Raw genomic sequence first — 25,122 nt, forward strand, 5'->3', positions numbered from 1 at the left:
ACGCCCACTCCACTGCTTGCTCACCACTTTTCACCTCGCGCCTTTTCATTTGTTACCGCCCGGCTCCTCTACCCGAGCGGAGATCTGAGTTTTCTGTTTCCCGTCTCCAGCCTGCCGGAGCACGTCGTACGGGGAAACGGTGTGCTCGAATATGCTTCTAGAGCCGATCATCCGTCTCGCCTTACAGTAGATATGGTCAATCACACCATCTCCGCTCGTTGCCTTTCTCCTAAGGTTGCTCCTGCAGTAGCGCGCGCCATCTGCAGTGCGGTGCAGTCGTCCGCAGTGGTTCGACGCCCACTGCAGTGTGAATGGCACTCCTTACACCTTACAGAACGCGGTGGCTGGCAGACCCATCAACTAACGTCCGGATGCTACACTCGTCCATTTGCCCCATCCGGCGCGTCTAGGCCGTGGCCGTTATGGAGGAGCCCGAGCAACGCTAGCTCGCACCGACGACAATCTAATTTCCAATCCCCTGTCCGTGGGAATGCACGGTTCGATGGGAGGGGCTTTCCCATCTATCCCAACGGGGGGAACCGCTTGCGCGGCTCCACTCACGTGTATCCTGCTGCGTGTCATAGGCGGTTGCTCTCTCGCGTCGACCCGAAGAGAGCAAGATTGACGTCTACTCTCCCACAGTTGGAGGGAAATACGGTCTCGGAGGGTGGGTATCGCCGTGGCTGCCGACTTATTGAAGCCAACTCTAATGCGCCAGCCTTCGGAACTCGCGCGAGTGCGACCTCGTTGCCCGAAACGGTGGGTTTGACGATTCAACTTACTCACTGCTTGTAGGATCTGATTGTCTGAGCGGTGAAATTCCGTGGTTCAGTCAGTTTGTTATTTTATGAAGCGGTAGTCGGCGACGTCGATCGCGAAGCGATGACCGATTGAGAAGGATTAAATGCTATATTCTTGTCTTGTACGCTCGATCTAGGCCTGTCATTACGCCAATCGCCCTCAAAGGATTCAGACCCTGGTCTTGATTAATTGTGGATATCCAATCAATCGAGCTCCGGACACTCCCAGACCCGATCCCAATGATCTCACATACATCGACTACCTCAAGAGTAGCTAGTACAGATGTCCATCCTATGGGGTCGTACTTTGGACGAATCTGATAACACGAATGACGTGGTCTTCCTAACTATTATCTATCAGTGAAGCTCCAGACAAGCTTCGCTTGCAGGAATCTGTGCTGAGCTAGGTCAATCAATACCTCTGTAGGAACTCCATCACAATGCAAGGTATAGACCCCGACAGCACCAGGTCACATGACCAACGCGTCCGCGTCGACGTCAATGCCGCGCTCCCCTGAGACGCCTGCGTCCTACGAACCGCAATCCAACCCAGCGCACCCGCACATCCACTCATTCACCTCAACTCTCGACGTCTCCATCATGTCCGCCTTCAGCTCCGTCCGTCCCACCCTCCGTCTAGCGAGTGCCGCCCGCTCCGCCCGCCCCTTCAGCTCCTCCGCTGCCCGCTCCGTCGCTCGCATGATCATCACCGGTCGTCTGGGCGCCGAACCCGAGCTCCAGGCCACCTCCACCGGCCAGGATATCATCAAGTACTCCGTCGGCACAACCACCGGCTCCCGCGACAAGCAGCAGACGAGCTGGTTCCGCATTGCTAGCTTCTTGCCCGAGGGTCCGCAGCGGGATTACATTCTGAGCTTGCCCAAGGGGTATTTTACCTGAAATATAAATAGTGGAGATATGGATTGCTAATGTTTGATAGTACCCTCGTCTACCTGGAAGGCGACGCAAGCATCCGCAGCTATGAAGACCAGGAAGGCCGCAAGCAGACTTCCCTCAACATTGTGCAGCGTACGTTACTCGACCTTTATGATCCGAGCTGCCGTCAAGGCTGGAGCACGGTACTAACTGCACGTACGGATAGGCCACCTCGACGTTCTGAAGCGCGGCAACTCCGAGAGCGAGTCTCAATAAAATCTACTGCCCGGCGACTTTGGCAGATACCTACCTTGAGCTCGGATTCTTATGCGGAGTATGGATTTGATTGAGACTTGTCTGTTTGCTTTGTGTTTATTGTACGAGTATACCCTACCTAAATACACTCCGTTCTGTCAGGAATCTCTCGTAGGTTAAATTCCTGTATGGGAATAGTGTCTTTGGCTGATTGGATCTGAGGCTTGCGTGAATTGACAAGGATGATGCCAGGTTTTGATTCTGTCTAGCTGTGTATTCTATGAGTGGGATCTTGAAGAGAACTAAACACTACGTAGACGGAGAATCAACGATGAAGTCTTACTAGTGTTGGGAGAAATAATAATAATAATAATAATAATATCTATCCACCGAGCAATTGTGTCGAAAACTAGCGTCGTCTTCAAAAAATAAAATATACTGAGATAGCTATGCAGCTGCAGGTCTGAAATAAGATTTCCGTGGCAAAGTATTTATGATACATGAGAATGTATTGATAACCATCCTTGGATGTAGGCCTCAAATCTGAAACTCGCTCTGCTGGCAAATAACTTGCTTAACATGAATAAAGTTCTTATTCACAGGCGGAGACGGCGTAGAACCAGACTCAAACTCCTCACCAGCACGGCTCACACTGGTACCGGCCCAGGCATTGGTATAGACCGTGTTACCGGCAGCAGGCAGATCTTCCAGGAGTGTATTTTCGTTGTGACAGTTCGCGCGACAATTGAATAGAAGCCAGCGGGGGAACCATGACTTCACAGGTGTAGTGGTGGGACTGGACTGCGAAGAGGCGCGATCGGAACTATCGACAATGCCCGACTGGGATGGCTGGGAATCACTGCCATCACTGGACTTAGTTTCAGTGCTGGACACGAACGAGAGGAGCTTGACATGACCCATACCGTGCAGAGGACTTGCCCTTCCAGAACATCAGCTTGGCGCGACTGGGTGTTGTGCCGATGAGGGTAGTCGAGTTCGATGAGTCGGTAGGAGGCAAGAAGCATCCGAAACCAAGGGCCCAGAGCATCGTGCGATAGATCTTGGTGGCATCGTGACTGAATCCGAAAAAGCCGAAGATCACGAAGGCGGCGCCTGGGGGTGACCATCTGTCGAAGAAGACCTCGCCGTGCGTCGGGACCTTGGTGATGGTTGGCCATCCTGGACCGTGGAGCTGAGCCCAGGAGTAGGGATGCCAGGGCAGCGAGCCCTTCAGGTCTAGGTAGAAGGTGAAGATTTCCACGGGAAGGATACAGACCAGCAACCCCAGTCCCAGTAACAAGAGTCGGAAAAAGCGGGACTTGTTCAGATTACTCTGGGAAGAGTGTAGAATCATGCCGAATTCGCTTCGGTACTTGCGGAGTCGGATGAGAATGAGACCTATAAAGAGTTAGCCATTGAACACGATAAGGTAGGGAGGAGAACACACAGCAGTAATAGGCCGCGACAAAGCAGATAATCGGCGGCCAGATGAAGCACAGCGCAAAGCTTACCCAGCTCTCGTCCAGGTTAATCACGCACCCCGAGATGGAATAGAGCAGATATCGATCCTTCTGCCACACAACATGCAGAACCATGGCAACAATGGGCAAGGCGATGCAGAAAATCAGGTCCATGATGTGGGAACGCCAGCGCTGGGTCTTGCCGGGGATGAGAGTAGCGCAGCTTGTATCAAGTACAAAGGCCAGGCCCCGAAATATGCCTACCAGGGCGCCGGGTACTGCAAATAAAGCGCCAACCTGCATCTTGACTTGTATATCGCACAGCCCGGTGCCATCCCACCGCGACTCCAGGTCATCCGTCGGCCAGGTCAGGGCATTGATGATGTTGAACAGGTTCAGCAGGAGATACCAGCTAATTAGGCTGACTGCTGGAATGTTGCGGTTCTTTGCATGGAGGATCAGCGGCGTGATGTTCAAGCCGATGCCGATGAAGGAGAGCACAGGTAGGGCCACCGCGGCGAGGTATCGAGGGTATTCCGTAGTCATGATAGCCCGCGTAGTATTCAAAGTTTTGAGCCGTTCGATTGGCAGGCTGTAATAGAAGACGAGCGATGAAAAACATATCGAAGAAGAAGAATATCTCTGCTTCTATAGATACCACACAGGCTCCAGGGAATGGTTAATGCGACGAAACATCCTTATAGAGACCCCAATCATAAAAACCAGGAGTCGAGTGATTCACCAAAGGCCTAGACATTCTCGCACAAGTCGGCCTGGTGCCCACGGCCGGCACACAGACGGGATAGTCACTCGGGACAAGAGTTGAAACGAGCCCGCGTGCGACGAGGAACATGGCCATTGAAGTAACGCTCGACCAAAGCAGGGCTCAAAAGGAGCATTTGGGGCGATCAAAAGAAAACGGGACTATTGAATCGGCAGCAGGGATGGGTGAAAGGCGAGCCGTTCGAAGACAGGCCGAGGGCCTCAATGAGCGCCAATGCTTATTGTCACCCAAATGCGGTAATAATCCCGCCCAGGCTGTCACTGCCGAACCAGATTCATGCTCATTCAAGTCGTGATATGTCGTCTCAATAATTCGGAAATCTCGTCGATCTTGCGAGCCAGGCTGGCTTGGGCCGAACGGGCTGGGCCTGGCCGACTGTGCTAGTTGTACTCATCTACTAGGATAGTATAGGTCGGGCAGCTGAGCTGCAGATCGACCTCGGCTGCGCGAACCCCTCCACGCTGCGGCGTGAACTCCTCCCTCTGTCAACCATTCGGCTCTGCCTGCAGAAAACTATGGCTGATCCGCCTGCCTCATCCTCCCTGCCTTCGCGCGCCCTGCGTCGCCGCGGCCCCTTCCCCGCGCGCGCCGCCACCTTTGTCGAGGGCATGTCCATGCCCGACTGGCAGCGCCGTAACTCGACGCTGTCCGACTCCATCTCGGAGGCCCGCAACTCCATCCGATCGTCGACCGATGATTTGTTTCTGCCGCGTGTGGCCAAGGGGCGCGATCCGATCGCGACGGACGAGTCGCATTGGCACTCAGCGCCGCTGGGGCTGGCGCTGTTGCCGGCCATCGCGGGTGTCTTCTTCCACGATGGCAGCGCATTTGTGACTGACGTCACGTTGCTGGTGCTGGCTGCCATCTTTCTAAATTGGTCGGTTCGCTTACCATGGTATGTCTGGCCCTCCTTTTATTTATTATAGTGTCCTACTAGTAATAAACTGCTAGTAGCACATACCACTACTCACGCTCGGCCGATTTGGTCGATCTACATACTTCAATATGGCCAAGGACTAACAATGTCGACAGGGACTGGTATCGCTCGGCCCAGGCCATACAGCGAGAGCAGGGCGGCCTCCAGACAGCCGCCGAGTCGAGTCCGATGGGAATGGACCTGAAAGAAGAAGACGATGAAGCAGTAGAATCCCCCGACGACTCACAGCCGCCAAGGCAGCACCGTGACTCCGTCGAAACACAAGCAGCCAAAGAACTCCAGATCCACGAGCTGGCCGCGCTAGCGGCGTGCTTTATATTCCCCGTCATCGGAACCTGGCTGCTCCACGCCATTCGATCCAGCCTCTCCCGACCCTCCGAAGGCCTGGTATCAAACTACAACCTCACCGTCTTCCTGCTAGCCTCCGAAGTGCGCCCCTTCTCCCATCTCCTAAAACTCGTGCAAGCACGTACCCTCCACCTCCAACACATCGTAGCATCGGCCTCAACCTCAAATGAAGAATGCATAGACCACGAAAAGGTCCAGGATCTCACCAAGCGCCTGGAAGAACTCGAAGCGCACGTCGCCGAGGCCGCGGCCGCACGCCTCTCCCCGTCCAAACCAGATCCCAAAGCAGAACCCACCGATGCCCCGACACTCATTACGCAAGCTGTCGTCGAAGTCCGTCGCGCCGTTCAACCCGACATCGAAGCACTCAACCGTGCCGTCCGTCGCTACGAAAAGCGCACCACCCTCTCAGCCTTACAAACAGATACCCGCTTCCAACAGCTCGAAGCAAGCACCCGTGACGCCATCGCCCTGGCCGCCGCAGCACAGCGCTCCAGCGCCTCCCACAAACAAAGCTATGCATTCATTCTAATCGACTGGGTCTGCGCTTGTATCGTGGTTCCCGCCCGGCTAGCCCTGTCAATCTTGAATCTTCCCGCCTGCGCCGCATCCCTCTGTATCGCTGCTATTCGGCGGATGCTGGATCGTCCTCATCCTATGAAGAAGCCACGCTCGAGGCCTGGAAAGGGCAAGTCAGTGCAGGAGAGTAACGGGGCAAGGTTTCGGTCGCAGTCGCCGCAGCCGAGGGCGCCGATTATGTCGCCTCTTACGCAACCGAAAGGGACTCACTAGCTGGTCCATATAGGACAGACATTCCCTTTCCTTTTTAACGCCTTTCGTTACTAGGATATATTTCGGGTTATTTATCTAGGTGTATTTTGTATTTTTGGAGTTTATTTCTATCCCTATTGAAGAGGGGATATGGATCACATATTGATGGATATGGTCAATCAAGCCGAATAGCAGGAGATGTATATAATACTTTCACTCTTTGTGAAGATCAAAATTGATTCTTTTTGTATCAAATACGGTGGCATGATAATGCTCGACTGCTCTTGTATGGCTCTAACGATCAGCGTATCAGTCTCGGTTTTCTACGCTTATTCCGACGTCGAACGGTACAGGATCAAATGAATCGTTTACTGCATTTACACAAAGGTTCAACGCGGAAAAAAAATCAAGTCTATAACCAATTCCTCATATACACATCAAAATACAAACGAAGCGGTGAGGTATGACCATCCAGCCAGCCATTAGGATTAACGACCACCCGACGGACCACGCTCATCAACTCCAATCATCTTCAAGAATGGTTCTATAATACTCCGCTTCCGCTCATCAGATGCCCGCCGCTCTTTATCTTTCGCAGGAGTCGGCACAGATGCAGAAATAAGAACCCGGGAAAATATAGACGCCAGCGAAGATTCAACGACCTGCCGACGAGCCGCGGCGGGATGATTGTTCGTTCCTGCGCTGAGAATCGTATCAGAGCCAGTGGATGAAGACTGTGAGCGATTCTTTCGACGGAAACTACCACCAGAAATAAACGCAGCTGCAGAGGCCGGAGTAGGCGGTTTGGGTTGAGACTCTTCAGTCTCTTCTTCTTTCTTAGTCTCCTTATGCTTGTCGTCGTCGTGATGTTTCCAGCTGAGCTTCAACTTGGATGTCTCGGGTGTGGACTGAGCGATGGAGGGGACGGGAGCGATTTCGTTGGCGACGCGGGCAAGCATGAAAGTCACGAATGTGAATGAGACGCTATGGGCGGGTGAATATGCTAGACTTTCGAGGACCCAGGCTTGCGTTTCTTCCCACGTCCGGGGCGGTGCTTTTGATTTCTCGCGCGCGATCATCTGCTGCTCCATTTTTTGCCAGACAGCGGCTGTGACGATGCCGTCGCTGAGGGAATTGAGGAAGGTGAGGAGGGTCTCGGCGAGGACTTCGAGACGGTGGACAGATGATACTTCAGGAGGGAAGATAGCGGATAGAGAGCCGTTTATATCGAGAGATTCACGGACCGACTCCAGGAGGGATGCGCGCCCGTGTTGGTCCTGAAGAGTCCAGGTATCTGGTTGGAATGGCCATGCCGTTCCAGATGGGTCTTTTGCCCATGGCGCTTCTTCTTCCGTCTCGCCTTTAGTCATGCTCCATTCCGCCACAGCACGCTCCGTTAACTCGGAAATCGACTCGGTTAGGCGGAAAAGCTCGCGAGGCGCGGAAAGCCGTACTTCCGTGTTGTCTTTCGAGGGGATGGGTGCGTCGGTGGAAGCAAGACTGCGCGCGCCAGCTTCTGGCATACGAGTCAATTCGTCGACGCTGCACCCAAAACAGGTGGGCAGCCAACGTCCACAGACAGAAATGAAATGGTCGCGGCCGTTGTCCACATGTAGCACCAGAATCTCTTCCAGTTTGGTCTTTCTCAAATTTAGGAGCCGGACATGTTCGATACAGCGAACATGCGCAGTGAGTTCGACATTGGCGACTTCCCCCGGAAGGAGAGTGTGGCTGCCAGCAGAAGACGTCGATTCCGGTTGACCTTCTCCTGCCCTCTCAACCCTAACATCAAGCCAGTCCGGAGATTCGGGCTTCGAGTCATCATGGAAGCTTGGTCGTCCGGCAAATGTGAATGTGGCCTCAGCACCGCCGGTGTTGGCAATAGTGAGGGATCGATGGACAGATACATCGAAGGGCACATCCCCGAAATCAACAGTATTGGGATCTTGCTGCGTCCGCTTATCCTCGTGATGAGTGTCCACTACCACCGTCAGACCAGGTCGCGCCTCATTCTCGGCCTTGTCGAGCTCACGAACGACCTCTTGATGGATCTTGGCCTTCAAACTCGGGTTCACCGCATCAAAAGTCAGAGTAAATATGGCATCCAACGGCTTATGATCCGAAGAGAGAATGCCTTGGTGAGAGACATAGTGGTCGAGGCGAATAGGATCAGGCGATGAGTCGTCTGATGAAACTGAAGCGTCTTCTTCCTGGTCTTCTTCTGGATTATACTCTACTTCTTCTGCATCACCGGCACCATCATTTCCATAAATACCATCAACTTCGGGGTCATAATCGAATAGGACATTATCATCTGCAACAGCCTTGTCTAGTCCGCGGGCTTGCATTTCCTTGTCTCTTTTTCGAGCTTCCTCCGTCTCGCGGTCAAGCTGTTCATGCTTGAGCTTGTCCCGGCGGGTACGGAAGAGAATCCGATCACACCAGCTGGGACCGCGATTCTTCTCGCTGGAGTCGAATGTTGCCACGCTGCCAACATCGTATTTGTAGGTAGGCAAAAACGAAATCGGCCCCTCCCGCCATCCTTTATGGAATGCCGTGCCTTTTCTCTGTTGAATTTGCAATTGGTCGTGCACAACGAGGGACGATATGGTGGTTTGCAAAGATGCTGGGTCATTGTGTGGGTCGATTTCGTCGTCAGTCACTGGCTCTGGTGCCTCCTCATCGTGAATAATAGGCGAAGGTGGCGAATTTCCACCCGATCCAGCATTAAGGCTCCGACGACTACCCGAGCCCTTCTTCTCCATCCGTGCAGTGTCGTAGGCATTGACGGCATGACGAGCAAGAACCTGTCTCACGTCGTCGCCGGGTATGTCATCAAGGCGATAGTTCAAATCACCAAACCAAAAGGTGAAGTCTTCGTCACCAATACTATCAATAGTCTCCTGTGACTTCAGATCTGCATCAACGGGTTCGAACTTTGCTCTGGATGCGATTTGGGATGCATCCCAATTGCGTCTTTCGAGGCTGCCTTTGTCTGAACCAGCAGCCAAGTGCGAGTTCACAAAAACCAGGCGCGTGGTCTCGCCTAGGACAATACGAGTGGCAACTGCACCTTTATTGCCCATATACCCCATCAATCCAGTTCCAACAGAGGTACTGCTAATCGATGAAACACTGTCCGCGATTGCGGGGATGCATAGATAACGAGCAGTAGCCCAATGAGCTGGACCTCCGAGACAAGCTGATACCCAGGAGGCAGCGCCCTTTGCACTGCTTCTTTCCATCGTTTCGATGGACCGGGATCGGTATAAGGACGTAAGGTCTCGGCGGGGGAAGAAATATCGACAATTTCCTGCAATCCAAGGACATAGAGATCCACCTCTTCGGGGCTGCATTGGAACGGTTTCTTACGTGAAGGGTCTTCCATTGTTGACGAGCCGCTTGTAGAAGCCGCTTGCTCCGATTGCGTTCCCTTCAAGCCCGAGAACCTCTCACAAACGCCTTGGCCTTGAACGAACCACTTTCCGATATCCTTTTCCGTGCTGGAGATCCCAGCCACATTCCAGGTCCCGACTTTCACCCGGACTGATTGCCGTCGCGTATACTCTGCCTTTCTAGCTTTGACAGCCCGGGAAAGTGATAGTAGATCGAGGGCCGGATTGTCAATATCCTCTGCTAAGCCTTCCTCTGCATGCTCTCGTGGGTCCGATGCAGCCGGCGACGCTGCGCGATTGTCGGCACCAGACATCTCAAATGCAAATTCCTTGCGAGCCGGTAAAGTATAACGGGCGTCTCAATTGATCTTCGATAGTTGTTGCGTGGATGCGACAGCGATTATGTTCCAAAACCATCTACCCTAGCCAAGTGGGACTGTTTATGCGCATAAGCCTGCGGTGGTTTAAAATACCGGCGAATAGACGGTGGTATATCGAGAGAGTAAAGTATATAGCCAGGCGACAAAATTGACCAAGTGTTGCTCAATAATATTGCGTCGCAAAAGTAGTCAATGGTCGATCATATCGGCGCGGAGCTCACGGCAAGACTCGGAGGGTGAATGCGGGCATTGTGCAAAAGTTTCAGTGGTCAGGTACAAGGAAAAGCAATAGAATCCAAATTAACGGAGGCGATTGTAGCGTCGCAACTGCTAGGATGAGTGTTGCGCGGGTGCGCGGGTGCGAGGGTGCTAGGGTGCGAGGGGCAACTGGGAAGGCCGAGTTGGTCAAGGAGGCGGAGAGCTCCAGCGATGACGATATGCCGCCCGCCAGGACCTTCGGATCGCGCGTCGCCCACATTTACTCTTTCTCACTTTCACCTTTCCACCTACCTCTACTACCACCCTTTCGCCCACCATGAGCCACCGCAAAGGTCGGCGGAACAACCAGCACCATCAGCAAGGTGGTAATCACACCAATCATCAAACCACTGACTACGAATCGGACGCGCCTCACTCCAACATGCCGCCCCAAACGCAACCCGCACGACCCCACCAGTCAAATGAAGAGATTAATCTCTCTGTCCTCCGCCGACACAACCCCGCTGTGGAGAGGATCATCTCATTGGCACCGTACGCGGTGGTCTACGTTTTCAGCCCGACAACCAAAGGGTGGGAGAAGCATGGCATCGAGGGTACTCTTTTCATTTGCCAGCTGGCCCAAGGACCACTGGGTGAAGAACGATACACTGCGTTCATTCTGAACCGCCGCGGACTGAACAACTTCGATCTTCCCCTTACCGATTCTGAGAATGTCGAGATCACGGAGGAGTTCGTGATCCTGAAAGCCGATGAAGGTACCGATGGCGAGCAAGGTGCGAGCGGTATTGCGGACCCTATCAATCCTCAAGGCCACCAGCAGGGCGCTGCAGCTGATGTCCGCATCTATGGACTTTGGATCTACTCTGAGCCTGCGCCAAGTTCCACCGCCGAGGCTCGTACCGTGAACGCCCAGATGATCCGGGAATGTGCCGCGCGTGCTGCAGGTAGCTTAAAGGCGGCCCGCGAGCGCCTCGAGGCCATGCGCCAGGACGGATTGCATGTTGCGGCAGCTATTGCGGAAACCCATGCACCGCAACTGGAAGAAGTACAGGCCACCGCGCCCATGGGTCGTCAGATTTCGCTTCAGGATTTGTTTGGACAGCAACGTGCTCAAGATGATGGATGGAGTGTACGGGCGCACCACATTGGCCCAGCGGAAACTCAGCACCCTGGAGGTTATGTGGGCACCACTCCGCAGGTAAGTACTACTCTTTCAGGTACCCTGACATCCTCCACCCAACCTAATGCTGATCCAGGGCGTGCCGATCCAACCCTCTTGGCACCAACAACTCCCCGTTCCTCCTCAATCCCAGCAGCCCCCAGCTCAGCCTCAGCCGGACGTACTGGGGGATCTCTTCCGTCGAGCTGGACTGGCAAGAAACGGTACTGGTCCGGGAAATTGAAGAAGAACTAAAGGATTGAAAGATTCTTTTGTGCTACGTTCATGGAATGGGGGATGGCGTTTTACCGGCTTATCGAATTTTCACATTCTTGCATCCATTCGGACGGAGCGTCTACGCTGGCGTTGCGATTACTTTCTGGATGGCATCGGCTATATTAATGTACCATGACCAGCTGCATCTGCTCTCATCCTTTAGAATTTTTTGGGGCCTTGTACGGCTTGGTGGTTTGAAGAGGCGCGACATCACTCAAGATACCCGTTGTGCTGGTTTAGGTTTGATGCCTAGAATACCATTGGCATTTAACTTCTTAGGCTATCTCAACTCTTTGATGCTATCGCTAACTCGATTCAATCTCCCTGATCATCCCAGCAACCTTCGTAGCCATGATCTCGTTATGCTCTGTTGAATGGTCAGCACAGTCCAGTCACACCCTAAGGTAGGGAGGAATCATCAAACTAAGAAAGAAGCGAACTCACTCAGGCAAAATGCATGCGGCAATCCTTCTTCGCATACAAGCATCTTTGGGCCAAGTCCATCTTGACGCCCTTTCAATGCAATAATATCATCTCTAGTCTTTTCCGCGACCCAATGGTCGTTCCGCCCAAAATAGAAGAACAGCTTTGCGACAGGATCGCGAGTAGAAGCCACGCCCCATACATCATCGCTCCATTTATCGGTTGTGATAGTCCGCATCTCGTCGGCGGCCATATGTCTGTGATAGTTAGCAGACTGCGTATGCTTTGTAGGATCTGTTCTCGAACTCACAGTGCCTGTCGCACGCCTCCAGGGCTCTTCAAGAATGTAAATGTCGTATCGAGAGCGTGGGGCGGGGGGTTCTTCATGACAAGACGGATCACGGACTTCAAGATAGCGTCGGGAAGGATGAGCGTGAGGACTCTAGCGAAGATGCTAACCACGAGAGCAAGCTGCGGAATCATTGAAAGTAGAGTCTGCTCGACATCATTAATACCAGCAATTCAAATGCAAAGGCATATGGGAGGGGAATAATACCGTCAACTTCTGTCCTGATGGCGAAGCCTGGATATCCATCACAGTGGGAAACAGCATGACAGCCCCTGTGATATCAAAATCCGGACTAGAAGTAGATTGAGTCGTAGCTTCACGGTGCCGTCTGAGTATTTCCATGGCCATGTACGTCCCCACAGAATGTCCAATAAGGATAACCTTCTGTTTTTTCCCCAGTGGTGCAGAGCTAGCGGTTTTGCTCATCACTTGATTCAAGGTATCCTGTACAAAGCAGATTTGCTCTTCCAAGTCGTAGAACCGGTTCTTCCCGTCCGCTGTATCCTTGGCCCTAGAGCCATTGGAAGCTGAAGATCCACGCTCGTCGCCATTATCAGCAACTTCAAACCCGCCTAGACTGCATCCGTATATCTGGAAAGATGTAGATGCCTTCTGAGTAGACCCTTGCTTTGGGCCAGCTAGGTGTTGTGCTAGCAAGGAGAGGAAGGGATGATAGTAACCGATCAACCCCGGGTTCCCAGAAATAAAGAAGACAGTTGTGTCCACTTGACTTTGGGCACCAGTATAGGTGCAAAAGCAATTGCGTGTGACCTGAGCCTCCATTGCTCTGGCAAAGTGATTGGGCGTATAGCCGACGCCCTGTCTATCTGGTTGACGTCTTATGGTGTGTCCAGGGGAGGCGTGTCTGCGAGTGGATATGAGCAAGCTAGTACAGACGCCATTTGAGAGCGGTCTAATTGCTGTACCAAATATCCGAGGGGCCACTAGGGCCATTTGCTGCACTGCGTTGGGAGGTGAGTTGAAGGTTGAGGTTGCGGAGCCGAGTGGATCCCATGTGAACCGAGCTTCCCACGGGCCGATCTACACGAGCCATTCCGACTGGCCTGCAGTTGGAGATCTACGAGAAGGTTCGCGTCATTATCAGGAACACCCGGACTATCCCGGGTTCCTGGTCGCGGTGAGATACCCTACACTAGTACTCTTATGGGTCCAGCTGTTATGATCTACACTGGTTACCCTACGATTCAAGAACAATCATGAACTTGATGCAAGATGGATTGCAATTGATCCCGACTCCGTTCCCCATTCCCAGGGATCCTCCCCAAAACCACCCGGCTCCCAACCCCAGTAAGAAAAACAAAAAGGAGAAAAGAGCTCGATGCCGGTTCCATGCAATGCCCGGACGCCAGCAGAGCGCAATGTACATCATTGATCCCATTCACTATCAGCATCGAAAACACCGCGGGTTGTAAAAAATCGGGCGGAGTATGCTAGCGGATGAAGGGGAAAAGAAAATAGAAAGAAGGGGTGCAGAACTGTAGCAGAAAGGTAGAAAGATAGAAAAGTGATGATCGCCAAAGAACAGCAACAAAGACGACAACGGCAACAGCAGCGGGAGTCGACCAAGCTTCAATAACACAGGCTTGGGTATCCCCGCACTGTATCTGGTATCTAACTCAAAATGAAAAAAAGATCAAGGTAGGAAGAACGCTGCTGAACTGGTGAAATCAAAGCGCGCGCGACTGCACAGAAGAGAAAGGCATCATTCTCCTCCCTCCCCTTGACTGTCGTCTCGATTCTCTTTCTCGTTGCCCTCGGTAGACACGCCGGCACAAGATGGGTCATCTTCCGAGGAGGAAGTCTTCGTGGGACCGATGTTGATAGCAATTCTCTTGGGTGCTGCACTTGCAACACCTCCCAAGACAGCAGCGCCCTTCTCCGAGCCGACTGACAGGGGCTTCTTTCGGTTCAGAATTCCGGCGCCAGAGTTGCTGCTAGTTGAGCTGCGGCGCTTTGGACCTGCTGCAAGTTTAGACAGCTCATCATCGTCTTCTTCTTCACGTCGGCGTTTCTCCGCTAAGCGTTCCGGTGCTGGGGGCGTTTGAACCGGTGATGATGGCGTAGCGGCTGGTTCGAGTGAAGTTTTTACCTCGACACCTGCTGTACTTGCCGGCTGGTCTGTAGCTCCACCTGCAAAATCATCGGGTTTGGTGGTGTCCATTGCGTCTTCATCATCATCGTCATCAGGGTAATCAACCAATGGTTTGACCATCGGGGAGGCCGACCCATTTGGCGCTCCAGTCGTAAGAGCAGTACGGTTCTCCGGCGCCCAGTCATCTTCATCCTCGTCATCGGCCGTCTCGAAGTATCGTTCTTCATCAGGGTCCATCTCTTTCATGCCTTGCCAGCGTTGACCATTCAAAGGCATCCTGCGAGGGGTGCTGCCTTCGTCCTGGCTGAACAGCGTCGAATCAGCCTCGGTGCCGTAACCCTGCAGTTGCTCAAAGCGCATGATCAAGCTCTCGAATGTGTCGACGTAGGTGATGGCCTCCAGCTTCTCGCGGTACTTCTCCACCACGTGCAAGATGAACGGCTTGATATTCTCCCGTTTGATGAACTCAAACAGCTCGAGGCAAGCAGAGTTGAGTAGGTTATCACGGGGCATCGTCTCAAGAACGATATCGAGAATCAATCCGAATGTGTTGTTGTGTGTCATGAGAGCTTGGTAAAAGGTGTCGTGGAGACTGATCAAGGTACGGAAGAATTTGAGGGCAACTTGACAAGCAAACAAAATTAGCTGGCGATCACTCAAGTGGACGTTAATTTTGGTTTTCACTTACCTAGCTTCAGATGCTTTTGAGGAGCCTTGAGAAGCTGAGCAACCCTAGGGGCGAGCGATTCACTCTGGATCGCATTCCGTGTCCGGAATAGGTGCTGACGAACAAAAAAGGTGAGGATATCAACGAGGTGCGCATAGAGCGTGACTTCTTGGAACGTCAAGTCATTAACTTGGGGGAATACGTCAGCTGGTAGGGACTTTATGTCATCAGTAAAAATCCATGACTCACGGTTTGCACGATTGGCGAGAAGTTTAAGAGGCTGGAAGAGTCGCTTTGAAGACTCATCGAAATGCTGCTGGACAAATGCGTCGGAGAGAAGATTGGAAGTGCGGACTTTGTAATAATCGGGACCAGCCCGACCGAGGGGATCCTGCAGGGGTATCTGGGGGTCAAGCAGGATTTTAAGAGCATCGGCAAGTTGGTTTTTGACACCAAGGTCCGTTTCGGCATGAAGTAAGTCTATCAGGGTATCGGTAAGGGGGGTCTTCTTCTCGTTCACAGCTTTCAGCATGTATCCGCGCATCATCACTGGGTCATGATCCAGTAATGCCACGAGAATATCGATTCCTGTCGTGCGCATAGCCGGATTTGGGTGTTTCACGGCGAAAGCGATGACTGCAAACAGGCCGTGACTGATGAAGTTGCCGAACAGCTGAGCGCGCGATGGAGCCTGCAGATTCTTTGCAATGGCTGCACACTGGTGGAGAAACTGAACGGCATCGTCCTTGCGCTTGGTGTCGGCATTCCGTGGGTCGAAGACAGCGAAGAGATCGCGGAGGAAAGGCGCATTCGATTGGATATGGTTCACAATTTCCATCTGGTTGAAGAAGATCAATGAGTTGAGCACGGAAAACGTTGGATCGTCTAAGATGCGAGCGAGGACCACATCCTTGAGATATTGCAATCGCCATGTGCTCCGAATCTTCCTTCGAATCAGCGGGTCCTTGATTGGAACGACCTCTTTGTAGCGCGACTGATCGGCGAGATACTGTCGATGGTTTGCCTTGTGTGTGGGAAATTCGGGGTCGTCTGTGGAATAAAAAGTTAGCATTGAACTTCCTCCATCACTCGCAAATAGTTACTCGGCATACATTCTAGAGCCCCGACCACGCCCAGGATAATCTGATCCGCCACCACAGTCTCGATGATAGTGTTGTCGTTGAGCAAAATGAGGGATTTCATGATGTTGCAGAGTCGGTGCAGATCGATGAGACTTTCGAGGTCTTCGGCCATGGTGACGAGAGGAACCAGCTTTCCGATGTACTCGTCGCGAATGATGAATTTTGATAGCGCGTCGCGTCCGGCTTGCGTCATGCTGGCGGCTCGAACGATCTGTTCGATATCCGGGAGATTGCCCAGCTCCGGGGCAGGCAAGACCACAGATTGATAGCTTTCAAGGTCGTCGGAGAGAGCATCGTCTTTTGCGGATAAATCGCTTCCAGTTAGTAACAGCTCAGGGTCAACAGACACATATTCCACCTGCTCCACCGTGCACTCACCAGCCGCCGCTAAGTTGAGAAGTTGTTGCTGGACAGTATTGACAAAGTCCCTGCGTTCAGGTGGTGGTTAGTCCAGGTTCCATTGTGCGCGCGCCACGATACACCAGTAAAAGCGCCTCACCATATCACCGCGCAGCCTTCGGCCTCTTGGAAGCTCAGCGCCATATCCGTGCCGCTCCGCTCAGTCCAAACAATCAAGGTGTCTAGTTGCGTGATACAAGTCAGTCCAAACATAGTCATTCTCTGGTGATACGACTAGGCGGATGCGGGTGGGACAGAACCTTGCTGTTTTTGATAGCCATCTTCCTTCGAGATTCTCGTTTCCAGCAGGACGCGATTGGGCTCGTCCTCCGACTCGACAAATATTCGCGGGATTTCCTGATTTGACGCGACAGCGTTAGCTTTCGGAAGTTGGGCGCGTGGAAAGGTGCATGTGGGAGAGGAGAGAGCGACATGTGGTGCGATGCGATGATCTCATGCGCCCAAGATGTGGGCGTCGCGCGACGGCGGGCGTGGCAGTGAGCTGGAGTGCGGCCGTCGCGGAGCATCGCAGGCGAGGGCTCAGAAGACAAAAGCAATGAGGGGAGAGCTTACATTGAGGACCTGACCGATGCAGAAACCGGTACCGCGATCGAACCAGTCATTATCCCTCAGTTCGTAGACCTTGACTCGTTTGCGACCGTCGGGCGGCTGAAGGTCCAGCGCCATGATCCGGCAGAAGGGGAATCGCTCCGGGCCTCTCCAGGATGATCGAGGATGCGGGAGGCCACGGATCCAGGCAGGGTGTGGGTGTGGAGATGTGATGGAAGAGTCTGCGGAGGGGATGACGGAAGGGAAGGGGATGATCTCGGAGTGGAAGGGGGCCCACCTGATGGGGCCGAGGCCAGGTTCGCAGTGAGTTCCGCAGTGCGTTCCCGGGTTGCGTGGAATTTAATTTGGAAGCTTGTCAGGTACGAGAAAACGATGATGAGTACTCGCAAAGTGATCGGGGCGGAGGCAGTCGGAGGGAGGAGGGTTGGCGGCGTGGATCAATCCATGATTCGACACGCGACCGGCTTGGCTTGTTGGGGGGCACCTTCACAGCGCCAAACTGCCCTCTCCGGATCTTCCAGGCGGATCGATCGCATCTCCAATTCTGCACGGCCATGAGGAGCGGCCCTTGCATGCAGCCTGTCATGCCTAACGGGCGGTCCGTTAATTTTCTACCCGATTTATTACCATTGCCCCTTGTACAAACTTTTACTGTTGCTACAAAAAGCCTGGAGAATGCGTGATCGCCCACTCGTCAAACACGCGAAATAACCTTCCGCAGAAGCTTCGATCAGCCTTCCTTCGCAGTTGCTGCCTTACAGCCTGAATTTCTGCCTTGCTGCCAGCAATGTTGTGGCCGTGTGGCCGGATCGGGCTTGGCAAGATTAGATCGTGGCTGTGACACCTGAAAATCGAGGCACTAATGTCATGACACCTGACAGCAGATTCTTATTGCCCGATCGGGAAAGGTTCCAGACCAGCGCTGCGCCTAAGAGAACCGGAATTTTTCTCCCACCTTTTCACCGTTTCCTTCGTGCTCCAACCCTCCGCCGCAAAACGAGCGACTTCTGGGAGTTTTGCGCTCGTTGTTGGCTATAAAACTCCCCATCTATTTCTCTGCGACTCGACGAGAGATCCATTCCCCGCCGCTTGATCTGCGCGCGCATACAAATCCTCCATAAACCCCGCTTTTGCGCTTTTCGCTGTCTGGCCCATCATGTCCGACTACAAGAAGCAGGTCACCGCGCAGGCGGATACCGCGACCACGTCGGATCCGTCGCTGCCCAAAGATGCCTCTGTGGCGGTCGTGCGCAACCCGTCGGCCACCGAGTCTGCTCTCGCGGACCAGATCGACCAGGAGAAGAAGGGTTTCTTGGCATTCTTCAAGACCAAGGAGTTCTATATTATCTTGGCTCTCGGGTGAGTTTACATTCTTTATAGGCGTGGCGAAAGCTAGTATACCAACCATTAAACTACAGACAATTGCTCGCCATTGCCAATACTTCGACAAGTACCTTCACCACTCTCCTCGGTACTGAGGGTTGGGCGATCCCTACCTTCCAGACACTGCTGAATTATGCGCTTCTCAACGTCATTTTCACCCCTTACACAATGTACCGTTACGGCCTCAAGGGCTGGCTCCGTTTGGTGTGGCGTGACGGCTGGAAATGTATGTTCTTTCTCCATGGACTCGGACCAACGCGCTGTGACCCGCAAAGACTAATTCTCTCTGTTCAACAGACATCATCCTTGCTTTTTGCGATGTAGAGGGTAACTATTTTATTGTGCTGGCATATCAATACACTACTATGCTGAGCGCGCAACTGATCAACTTCTGGGCCATTGTTGTCGTCGTGGTAATCTCGTTCCTTTTCCTCCGCGTGCGCTACCACATCACCCAGATTGCCGGTATCGTCATCTGTATCGGCGGTATGGGTGTTCTCATTGCCTCGGATCATATCACAGGTACCAATGGTGGCGACATCTCCAGCGGCAACCAGCTGAAGGGAGACTTGTTCGCACTGTTGGGTGCGTCTTTCTACGGTCTGACCAACACTGCCGAAGAGTACTTCGTGAGTACCCGCCCCGTCTATGAAGTGCTGGGACAACTTTCCTTCTACGCATGCATCATCGACGGTGTCCAGTCTTCCATCTTCGAACGCAGCAACTACGTCACTTCCACCTGGGACGGCAAGGTCGGCGGCTACCTGGTTGGCTTCACACTGTGCCTGACTCTTTTCTACTGCCTGGCCCCGCTGCTTTTCCGTCTCTCGTCTGCTGCCTTCTTCAACGTCTCCATGCTCACCATGAACTTTTGGGGTGTCTGCATCGGCGTGAAGGTGTTCCACTACAGCATCCACTGGATGTACCCCATTGCGTTCGTCCTGATCATCGTGGGTCAGCTCATCTACTACTTGGGCCAAAGAGCGCTGGCAGAGGCCCGGAAACCTTGGCTAGGCCAAAATCAAGAGCGTGGAGTGGCGGGTCTGTTCACCGCGAAGCAGCGCATTGAGCATGCCGCTCCGGTCGGTACAGATCCCCGCGATCACGATCCTGAGCGTCGGCCTTCTGCCAATGATAGCACTGTCTAGGAGCTTAATCTGTATCGAGAGGCCTTTCTCTTTCGTGTTCATGTTTGATCTCCAAATGAACGTTGGGGCATGTTCAAAACACATACTAGACCACTATAGCTGCGTCCAGCACTTATGGGTGGTTTGGGATGTTTTGCTTTTCGGGATATCAGATTCATCATGACTCACTGGTTCAGAAGTTAATTTTGTTCGTTCATGTTAATACTTAATTTAATCTACAATATTATCTTAGCAAACTGCATAAATTCCGTAAAACAAGAAATTTGGCACAATACTTTCCAACAGCTCGAGGCCTAGGAAACTAAGCATGGCGATCTTCCACTGAAGAAGGTTGCCAGGACTAACACACCAAAACCTCAAGCTATGTGACTCCATATATGCCTTGTTCGTTCATGTTGTGAGCTAACACTTACGTAGTAAGTATCAAGCTAAAGCTAAGGTAAATCAGTCCCCGAGGTAAGAAACAAGTGAGAGCAGGAGGTTGTCGGCGAATTAGAGATCGTATAAGAGAAAAGAAAATAAGTAATGTCAAAACTTTGATGACTGATAGAACAAGACTCCATATCCAAATAGAAAAGACCAGTGGTAAATCAAAAGACTCCAGTGAACTCGTCTACATCTGCGTAGCCCGAGATACAGCATATTTCCCTTCGCCACCCGCCAGAACCAAAACCCAGAAAGAAAAGATAGGTAGCAAGCCCCAAAGTGATGAGGAACTCCGATTTTGAGCCTCGATTTGCGCCCCTCTCTTCCTGCCGAATAGTAAAACAGGGCTGACCGATTTCAAATGAGCAGAAATTTCCCGAATCCGCGCCTGCTGATAGAAAAAAGACATGTGCAAAAAAAAAAAAAAAAAAAAAGAGAATCCTAGGACAGTGAACACCGAGAAATGAGAGTCCGTGAGCTTCACAGATGATAAGCGCCAAGATTTCCAACCAAGCCAATCGACACGGGCACCATATAAAGGCAAAGAATAAAGCAGGAAACAAGAGTCAACCGGAAAATAGAAAGACAATCCTGGGCAGGGGTGCCATGTGTGAGTGTGTTTTTTTTTTCCCAAGCAAGCATTTCCGATCCACAGACACCAATACGCGATACCGACTCCAAAACCAGTGGCGAAACCTCATCCGCCCAAGCCAGTTGGGTATTATATCCCAAAGAGAATCAATCAAAAAAAAAAAGAGACAAGAACAGAAAAAGCAAACCTGGACCGAGAGAGTGAAAGACTCTTAAAAGTCTTTACTTTCTGCTCCATCCAGCTTCTGTCATGTACATACCGTTGCTCGAAGTCGCCGTTATTTCACCATAGTAATGTCAAGTCCGTTTCTTCTCGAACAACGCCGCTGAAAGAAATGGAAAGGGAAGGTCCTAAGATAAAAATGCATAGCAACATAAATCGGCCAATGGGTTTAGGATATTGTAAACGTTTAACCCCAGACGGAGGCCTGGACACCGAGTCCGCCCTTGGAACCCCAGACGCCGCTGCCATTGCTCCAGCCCAGACCAACACCACCAGTAGATGGGTCCTTGGTGCCCGCAGTAGAGGCAGCAGCAGCCACGGCCTGGTTCGACGCCGCCGAGGTGGAACGCTCAGCGGCACCAGCGGCGGCAGCTTCGCCCGGGGTGAATCCAAATCCAAGAGGAGAAGGAAGCGGGGTGGTCGAGCGCTTGTTCAGAGCTGGGTTCGCCGGCGGAACGGAAGTCTGGCTGGTGACAGGGCGAGAGCCGATGGGGCCAACGGAGCCGATAGTACCGGCGTTCGGTTTCGGGGGACCCTGGCGCGATGGTGAGTCGGCCCCGCCGGGAGATGAGGCCGAAGTGCCGGGCTGGTCAGGGAAGCCGGCGTTGATGGCGGAGCTCGGCGACGAGGTGCTGTTGGCACGGGACGGGGACTGCAAGCCGGAGGTGGCCTCGGGGCCAGGAGTCTGCGTCAAACCAAAGGGATCAACTCCACGGGGAGAAGCTCCACGCACACCGGCAGAGGTAGGCGTGCCGGCAGCCTGGCTATCGGGTCGGGGCGCGTCATCGGGGAGGGGGCCTGGAGGGAAGAAGGCGGGGCTCTCGTTGCCATACAGGGCGCGGTGCTGACGAGCCAACAGGTCACGGCGGCTTTCTTCGCTCATGGCGGCGGGACTGAGGGACCGATCGGATTTGCTTGCAGACATTTCGGCGAGGAGGCCTTTGAAGAGAGAGAAGACGTATTAAAATCCGCGTTTTCACACAAGGCAAGGAAGAAAAATGATATTGTACAGAAAGGCCGACGGATACATAGATGCAAGGAAGATAAGACACGAGATTGGGACCATGATCGGGGAATATGGCGTGAAAAGAGAAGATGGAGTGACGAAAGTGGAAGAGGAGGAAGGAAGAAAAACACACGCTACCACGTACTTCGGTTGTACTGCTGCTCCTGATGGTAGTTTCGGAGCTCCCGCTCACGCTGTGCTGCCATCCGACGCTTCGCCTGCATCATCTGCTCTACTTCATTCGGTCGGCCCTGGTAGCGTTGGGAGGCGTAGAATCCTTGCGCATTGCCTGACGGGTGGGCGCGGTTGTTGTCAAACTCGCTGACCGAGTGATGGCGCTGCGGGCCACCCATGCGAGGGTCTATCACGAAATTTCGAATCAGAACTTGGTCGAACTCCTCGTCGGTTCGGATCCAATTGCCACATACCGTACTCAGCAGGGTAAGGCCGGCCCATCATCATGGGCATTGAGTCCCGGCGAGGAGCATTCCACAGCTTGCCGCTCTTCACGAGGTTGTCGATCGCTCGGTCGACCTCTGCATAGAACCAGATCAGCATTCAATTCCAACTCTGTACCCTTAGGTAGATTCTCAACCAATTCACGATGCCTTTCCGAGCCTGCGTCGTCTAGTTCACCCACAGATATCTCGGATATCATGTATTGCTGTATCGAAATGCCACGTATATTGAAAAATTCTTCTTCTTTTTTTTTTTTTTTTTTCTTTGGTCTTATTGCTTTATCGATCCTGCGACCAGACGACCCAGACCCGGGAGCGAACATGATTGGCATTGAGCGGAGTGTGCCTACCGTCGAACTGAGAGGAGAAAGCCGGGCTATCGTCACGCTGCGAGACGGAGCTCGAACCTAGCACGAAATCAGGTTAGGGAGGTTTTTTTTCGCTTTCGTTGTATTTTTCCCGAGGCTGTCCGGGGTTGATTTCCATACCAGAACGGGAGGGGGGCACCGGCTGCTCCCACGAGACCTGTCGCGGCGTAGCAGAGGGAGCTTGCCAGCCCTGCGGTTCGTAGTACGAAGACATGGTAGTTGAGAGGAATCTTCGCGGAGGAACGACGGCGGTTCAGGGGGAGCGGGAAGAGGAGATAATCCGTCCGAGTAATCAGAGGCGATCTGTTAGGAGAGGGAAAAAATCGTAAGCCCACCACACATCGACGGCATGAACAAGAAGGAACGTTGAGGGACGCCAGAAACACGGAAGACCTGGCTCCGATAGTCGTCAAGGAGATTATGGACGCCTCAGAAAAATGGCCGCGGGTCTCCGTGCCGGCGGAATCGGAGGGATTTTTTTTTTCTGGGCTGGCACGAGGGTTCGGGGAAGATCCGGACGAGCGTACTTACAGGGAGAAGCCTCTGAAGAAGGATTCCCACAAGTCAACGAGGTCGAGCGGAGGGGGAGGGTGAGGAGAAGAGGAAAAGGAGAGGGTCCAGTGCTATTTCGGGGGGGTTTGGGGGGAGGGTGGTGTGGGTGGATTCGAGGAGGGGCGCACCCGAGATTACAGTCAGTAGGATTAGTATTGTAGGACAGCCTGGTATTGTATTTGCTATTGTATTTGCTATGTGGTGATTTGTTTTTGTTGTTGGCTCATAATAGCCCTCGAATACTACTGCTTCCGAATATTTGATTTTCTTTTGCTGGGTGGTAACTTGCTCGCTGCTTCTAATTATTTATTTGGACGCGGGAAGCCTGAGGCCGCACTGAGGGCATCGCCGTCCTGCCGAACGAGACCGCGCTGCACGACTGCTCTCGTCACTTCCTTCCACTCTGCCACTCGCACTGCTCGCCCCTCGCGGCAATTCCCGGCATCCCAGCGGCTCTCATTCGCCTTTGCCGTTGGGGTGACCACCGATGGGGACACGGGGCGTGCGCCTAAGCGTCGGCTTCAACGTTTGCCGTGTTTCCCCAAGGCTGATTCGACCTTCCTCGTGCACCCCGGGGTAGTCCCTCGTATACGGTACTTGCCATGGGCTGGCAACTGCAGCTCTTGTTGCAGCGTGCGCCGAGCCGCTCCCCTCGGCGCGATCGGGGCAATCCGCGTCTTTTCTCCACCGCGTGTATTCGTACGAACATTGACATTGTTCAGCCAACCTCTCCACTGCATCCTCTGGCCGCTTGAGAAACGCTGCTATTGCCAGATCCGCATTCCACTTTGCCCCCCTCTCCCCCAGTCCGGTCGACGATGATTCGATCGTCCCCAACCCATTCCTCAGCTCGTCCCCCGCGGCGCGGGTTCGTCGCAGAGCCTGCTGTATGATGATGGCAATACTGCATTGCGCAGCTGCACTCGGTGCATGTAATATGTCTGCCAAGAATAACTTCTTTTTCCTCTTTCTCGTGACTTGCTGACTTTGCGAGCGAAACGAGCTGCGGCAGATTCTTCGCCCTCGTGAGTGCCTATTTTAAGACCTACACGACCATGAACTATGATCCGCCGTGCATGGCGCGCAGTTTCCAAGATCTGAAGAATGAAAAGGCAGCGTCGCCCAAGAGTCCGTTGCGGAGTGCACCCAACGGAAGGACCTTTACTGCAGTCTAGTCGCATTTCCGCCTGGAGCCTTTTTGCCATCCACCTTGGCCCGTGCTATGACCAACGCATCGCTCGGTCAATTCAGGAGTCCCAAGTGGGGCCCGCCAGCATACTATGCCTTAGGTAACTGTTCAAGGTCGTCCAGGTCTTCCGCAAGGTCCGCCGGCCCCCTCGCCGGGCTGGAGGTTGCGATCATGTTCGCCTTCAGCCCGGTCAGCGCATCCCGCGTCCTTGCCTTCCCCCGCTCCTCCCCGCAGGATGCAGAACAGAACGGCACAGAGCACAGAAAGAGAAACAGCAGCCCATGACGCCCGGGCGGGGCTATGCTCGAGAGTGAGACCTGTGGTGGGAAAAAGGGCCACTTCTCCTTATAACCTAGCCGGAGCGCAGCACCAGCACGGTCCGGCCTGAAAGTCTTAGCCTGGCGGGTATACTTCCAGGATGTATACCTCCGCCCAGCCCAATACTCATTCCTATA

General features: G+C 53.2%; 10 protein-coding genes across 10 annotated transcripts; 4 read left to right on the forward strand and 6 right to left on the reverse strand.

Annotated features, from left to right (window-relative positions):
* Positions 1–1,274: 1,274 nt before the first annotated feature.
* On the forward strand, positions 1,275–1,952 carry N7532_007822 (single-stranded DNA-binding protein; the record flags this gene model as incomplete). Its single annotated transcript, XM_056620314.1, has 3 exons — positions 1,275–1,687; positions 1,741–1,829; positions 1,903–1,952. The coding sequence occupies 3 exons, from the start codon at positions 1,275–1,277 to the stop codon at positions 1,950–1,952; spliced, it is 552 nt and encodes a 183-aa protein (XP_056471120.1).
* Positions 1,953–2,468: 516 nt separating this feature from the next.
* N7532_007823 (pheromone receptor) lies at positions 2,469–3,937 on the reverse strand (the record flags this gene model as incomplete). Its single annotated transcript, XM_056620315.1, has 3 exons — positions 2,469–2,817; positions 2,855–3,329; positions 3,379–3,937. 3 exons carry the CDS (start codon positions 3,935–3,937, stop codon positions 2,469–2,471), a joined length of 1,383 nt encoding a protein of 460 aa, XP_056471121.1.
* Positions 3,938–4,690: 753 nt separating this feature from the next.
* On the forward strand, positions 4,691–6,252 carry N7532_007824 (uncharacterized protein; the record flags this gene model as incomplete). The annotated part of the gene is made up of 2 exons (XM_056620316.1): positions 4,691–5,070; positions 5,208–6,252. The coding sequence occupies 2 exons, from the start codon at positions 4,691–4,693 to the stop codon at positions 6,250–6,252; spliced, it is 1,425 nt and encodes a 474-aa protein (XP_056471122.1).
* A 467-nt stretch (positions 6,253–6,719) lies between these two features.
* Positions 6,720–9,940, reverse strand: N7532_007825 (phosphatase family protein; the record flags this gene model as incomplete). Its single annotated transcript, XM_056620317.1, has 2 exons — positions 6,720–9,348; positions 9,441–9,940. The coding sequence occupies 2 exons, from the start codon at positions 9,938–9,940 to the stop codon at positions 6,720–6,722; spliced, it is 3,129 nt and encodes a 1,042-aa protein (XP_056471123.1).
* Positions 9,941–10,541: 601 nt separating this feature from the next.
* N7532_007826 (Dcp1 family protein) lies at positions 10,542–11,639 on the forward strand (the record flags this gene model as incomplete). Its single annotated transcript, XM_056620318.1, has 1 exon — positions 10,542–11,639. The coding sequence occupies one exon, from the start codon at positions 10,542–10,544 to the stop codon at positions 11,637–11,639; it is 1,098 nt and encodes a 365-aa protein (XP_056471124.1).
* A 326-nt stretch (positions 11,640–11,965) lies between these two features.
* Positions 11,966–13,215, reverse strand: N7532_007827 (bifunctional triacylglycerol lipase/ester hydrolase; the record flags this gene model as incomplete). Its single annotated transcript, XM_056620319.1, has 4 exons — positions 11,966–12,027; positions 12,105–12,340; positions 12,394–12,578; positions 12,640–13,215. The coding sequence occupies 4 exons, from the start codon at positions 13,213–13,215 to the stop codon at positions 11,966–11,968; spliced, it is 1,059 nt and encodes a 352-aa protein (XP_056471125.1).
* A 940-nt stretch (positions 13,216–14,155) lies between these two features.
* On the reverse strand, positions 14,156–17,440 carry N7532_007828 (SMEK family protein; the record flags this gene model as incomplete). The annotated part of the gene is made up of 7 exons (XM_056620320.1): positions 14,156–15,168; positions 15,234–15,401; positions 15,462–16,262; positions 16,325–16,782; positions 16,854–16,935; positions 17,014–17,110; positions 17,327–17,440. The coding sequence occupies 7 exons, from the start codon at positions 17,438–17,440 to the stop codon at positions 14,156–14,158; spliced, it is 2,733 nt and encodes a 910-aa protein (XP_056471126.1).
* A 1,039-nt stretch (positions 17,441–18,479) lies between these two features.
* On the forward strand, positions 18,480–19,854 carry N7532_007829 (DUF914 domain membrane protein; the record flags this gene model as incomplete). Its single annotated transcript, XM_056620321.1, has 3 exons — positions 18,480–18,682; positions 18,742–18,932; positions 19,004–19,854. 3 exons carry the CDS (start codon positions 18,480–18,482, stop codon positions 19,852–19,854), a joined length of 1,245 nt encoding a protein of 414 aa, XP_056471127.1.
* Positions 19,855–21,281: 1,427 nt separating this feature from the next.
* On the reverse strand, positions 21,282–23,140 carry N7532_007830 (uncharacterized protein; the record flags this gene model as incomplete). Its single annotated transcript, XM_056620322.1, has 5 exons — positions 21,282–22,033; positions 22,246–22,461; positions 22,529–22,636; positions 22,909–22,965; positions 23,047–23,140. The coding sequence occupies 5 exons, from the start codon at positions 23,138–23,140 to the stop codon at positions 21,282–21,284; spliced, it is 1,227 nt and encodes a 408-aa protein (XP_056471128.1).
* A 794-nt stretch (positions 23,141–23,934) lies between these two features.
* On the reverse strand, positions 23,935–24,840 carry N7532_007831 (uncharacterized protein; the record flags this gene model as incomplete). Its single annotated transcript, XM_056620323.1, has 2 exons — positions 23,935–24,382; positions 24,758–24,840. The coding sequence occupies 2 exons, from the start codon at positions 24,838–24,840 to the stop codon at positions 23,935–23,937; spliced, it is 531 nt and encodes a 176-aa protein (XP_056471129.1).
* Between the last annotated feature and the right edge of the window lie 282 nt (positions 24,841–25,122).

The sequence above is a fragment of the Penicillium argentinense genome, assembly GCF_028826775.1.
Source record: "Penicillium argentinense strain IBT 30761 chromosome Unknown utg000009l_segment0_segment0, whole genome shotgun sequence".
In the NCBI taxonomy this organism is placed as follows: Eukaryota; Fungi; Ascomycota; class Eurotiomycetes; order Eurotiales; family Aspergillaceae; genus Penicillium; species Penicillium argentinense.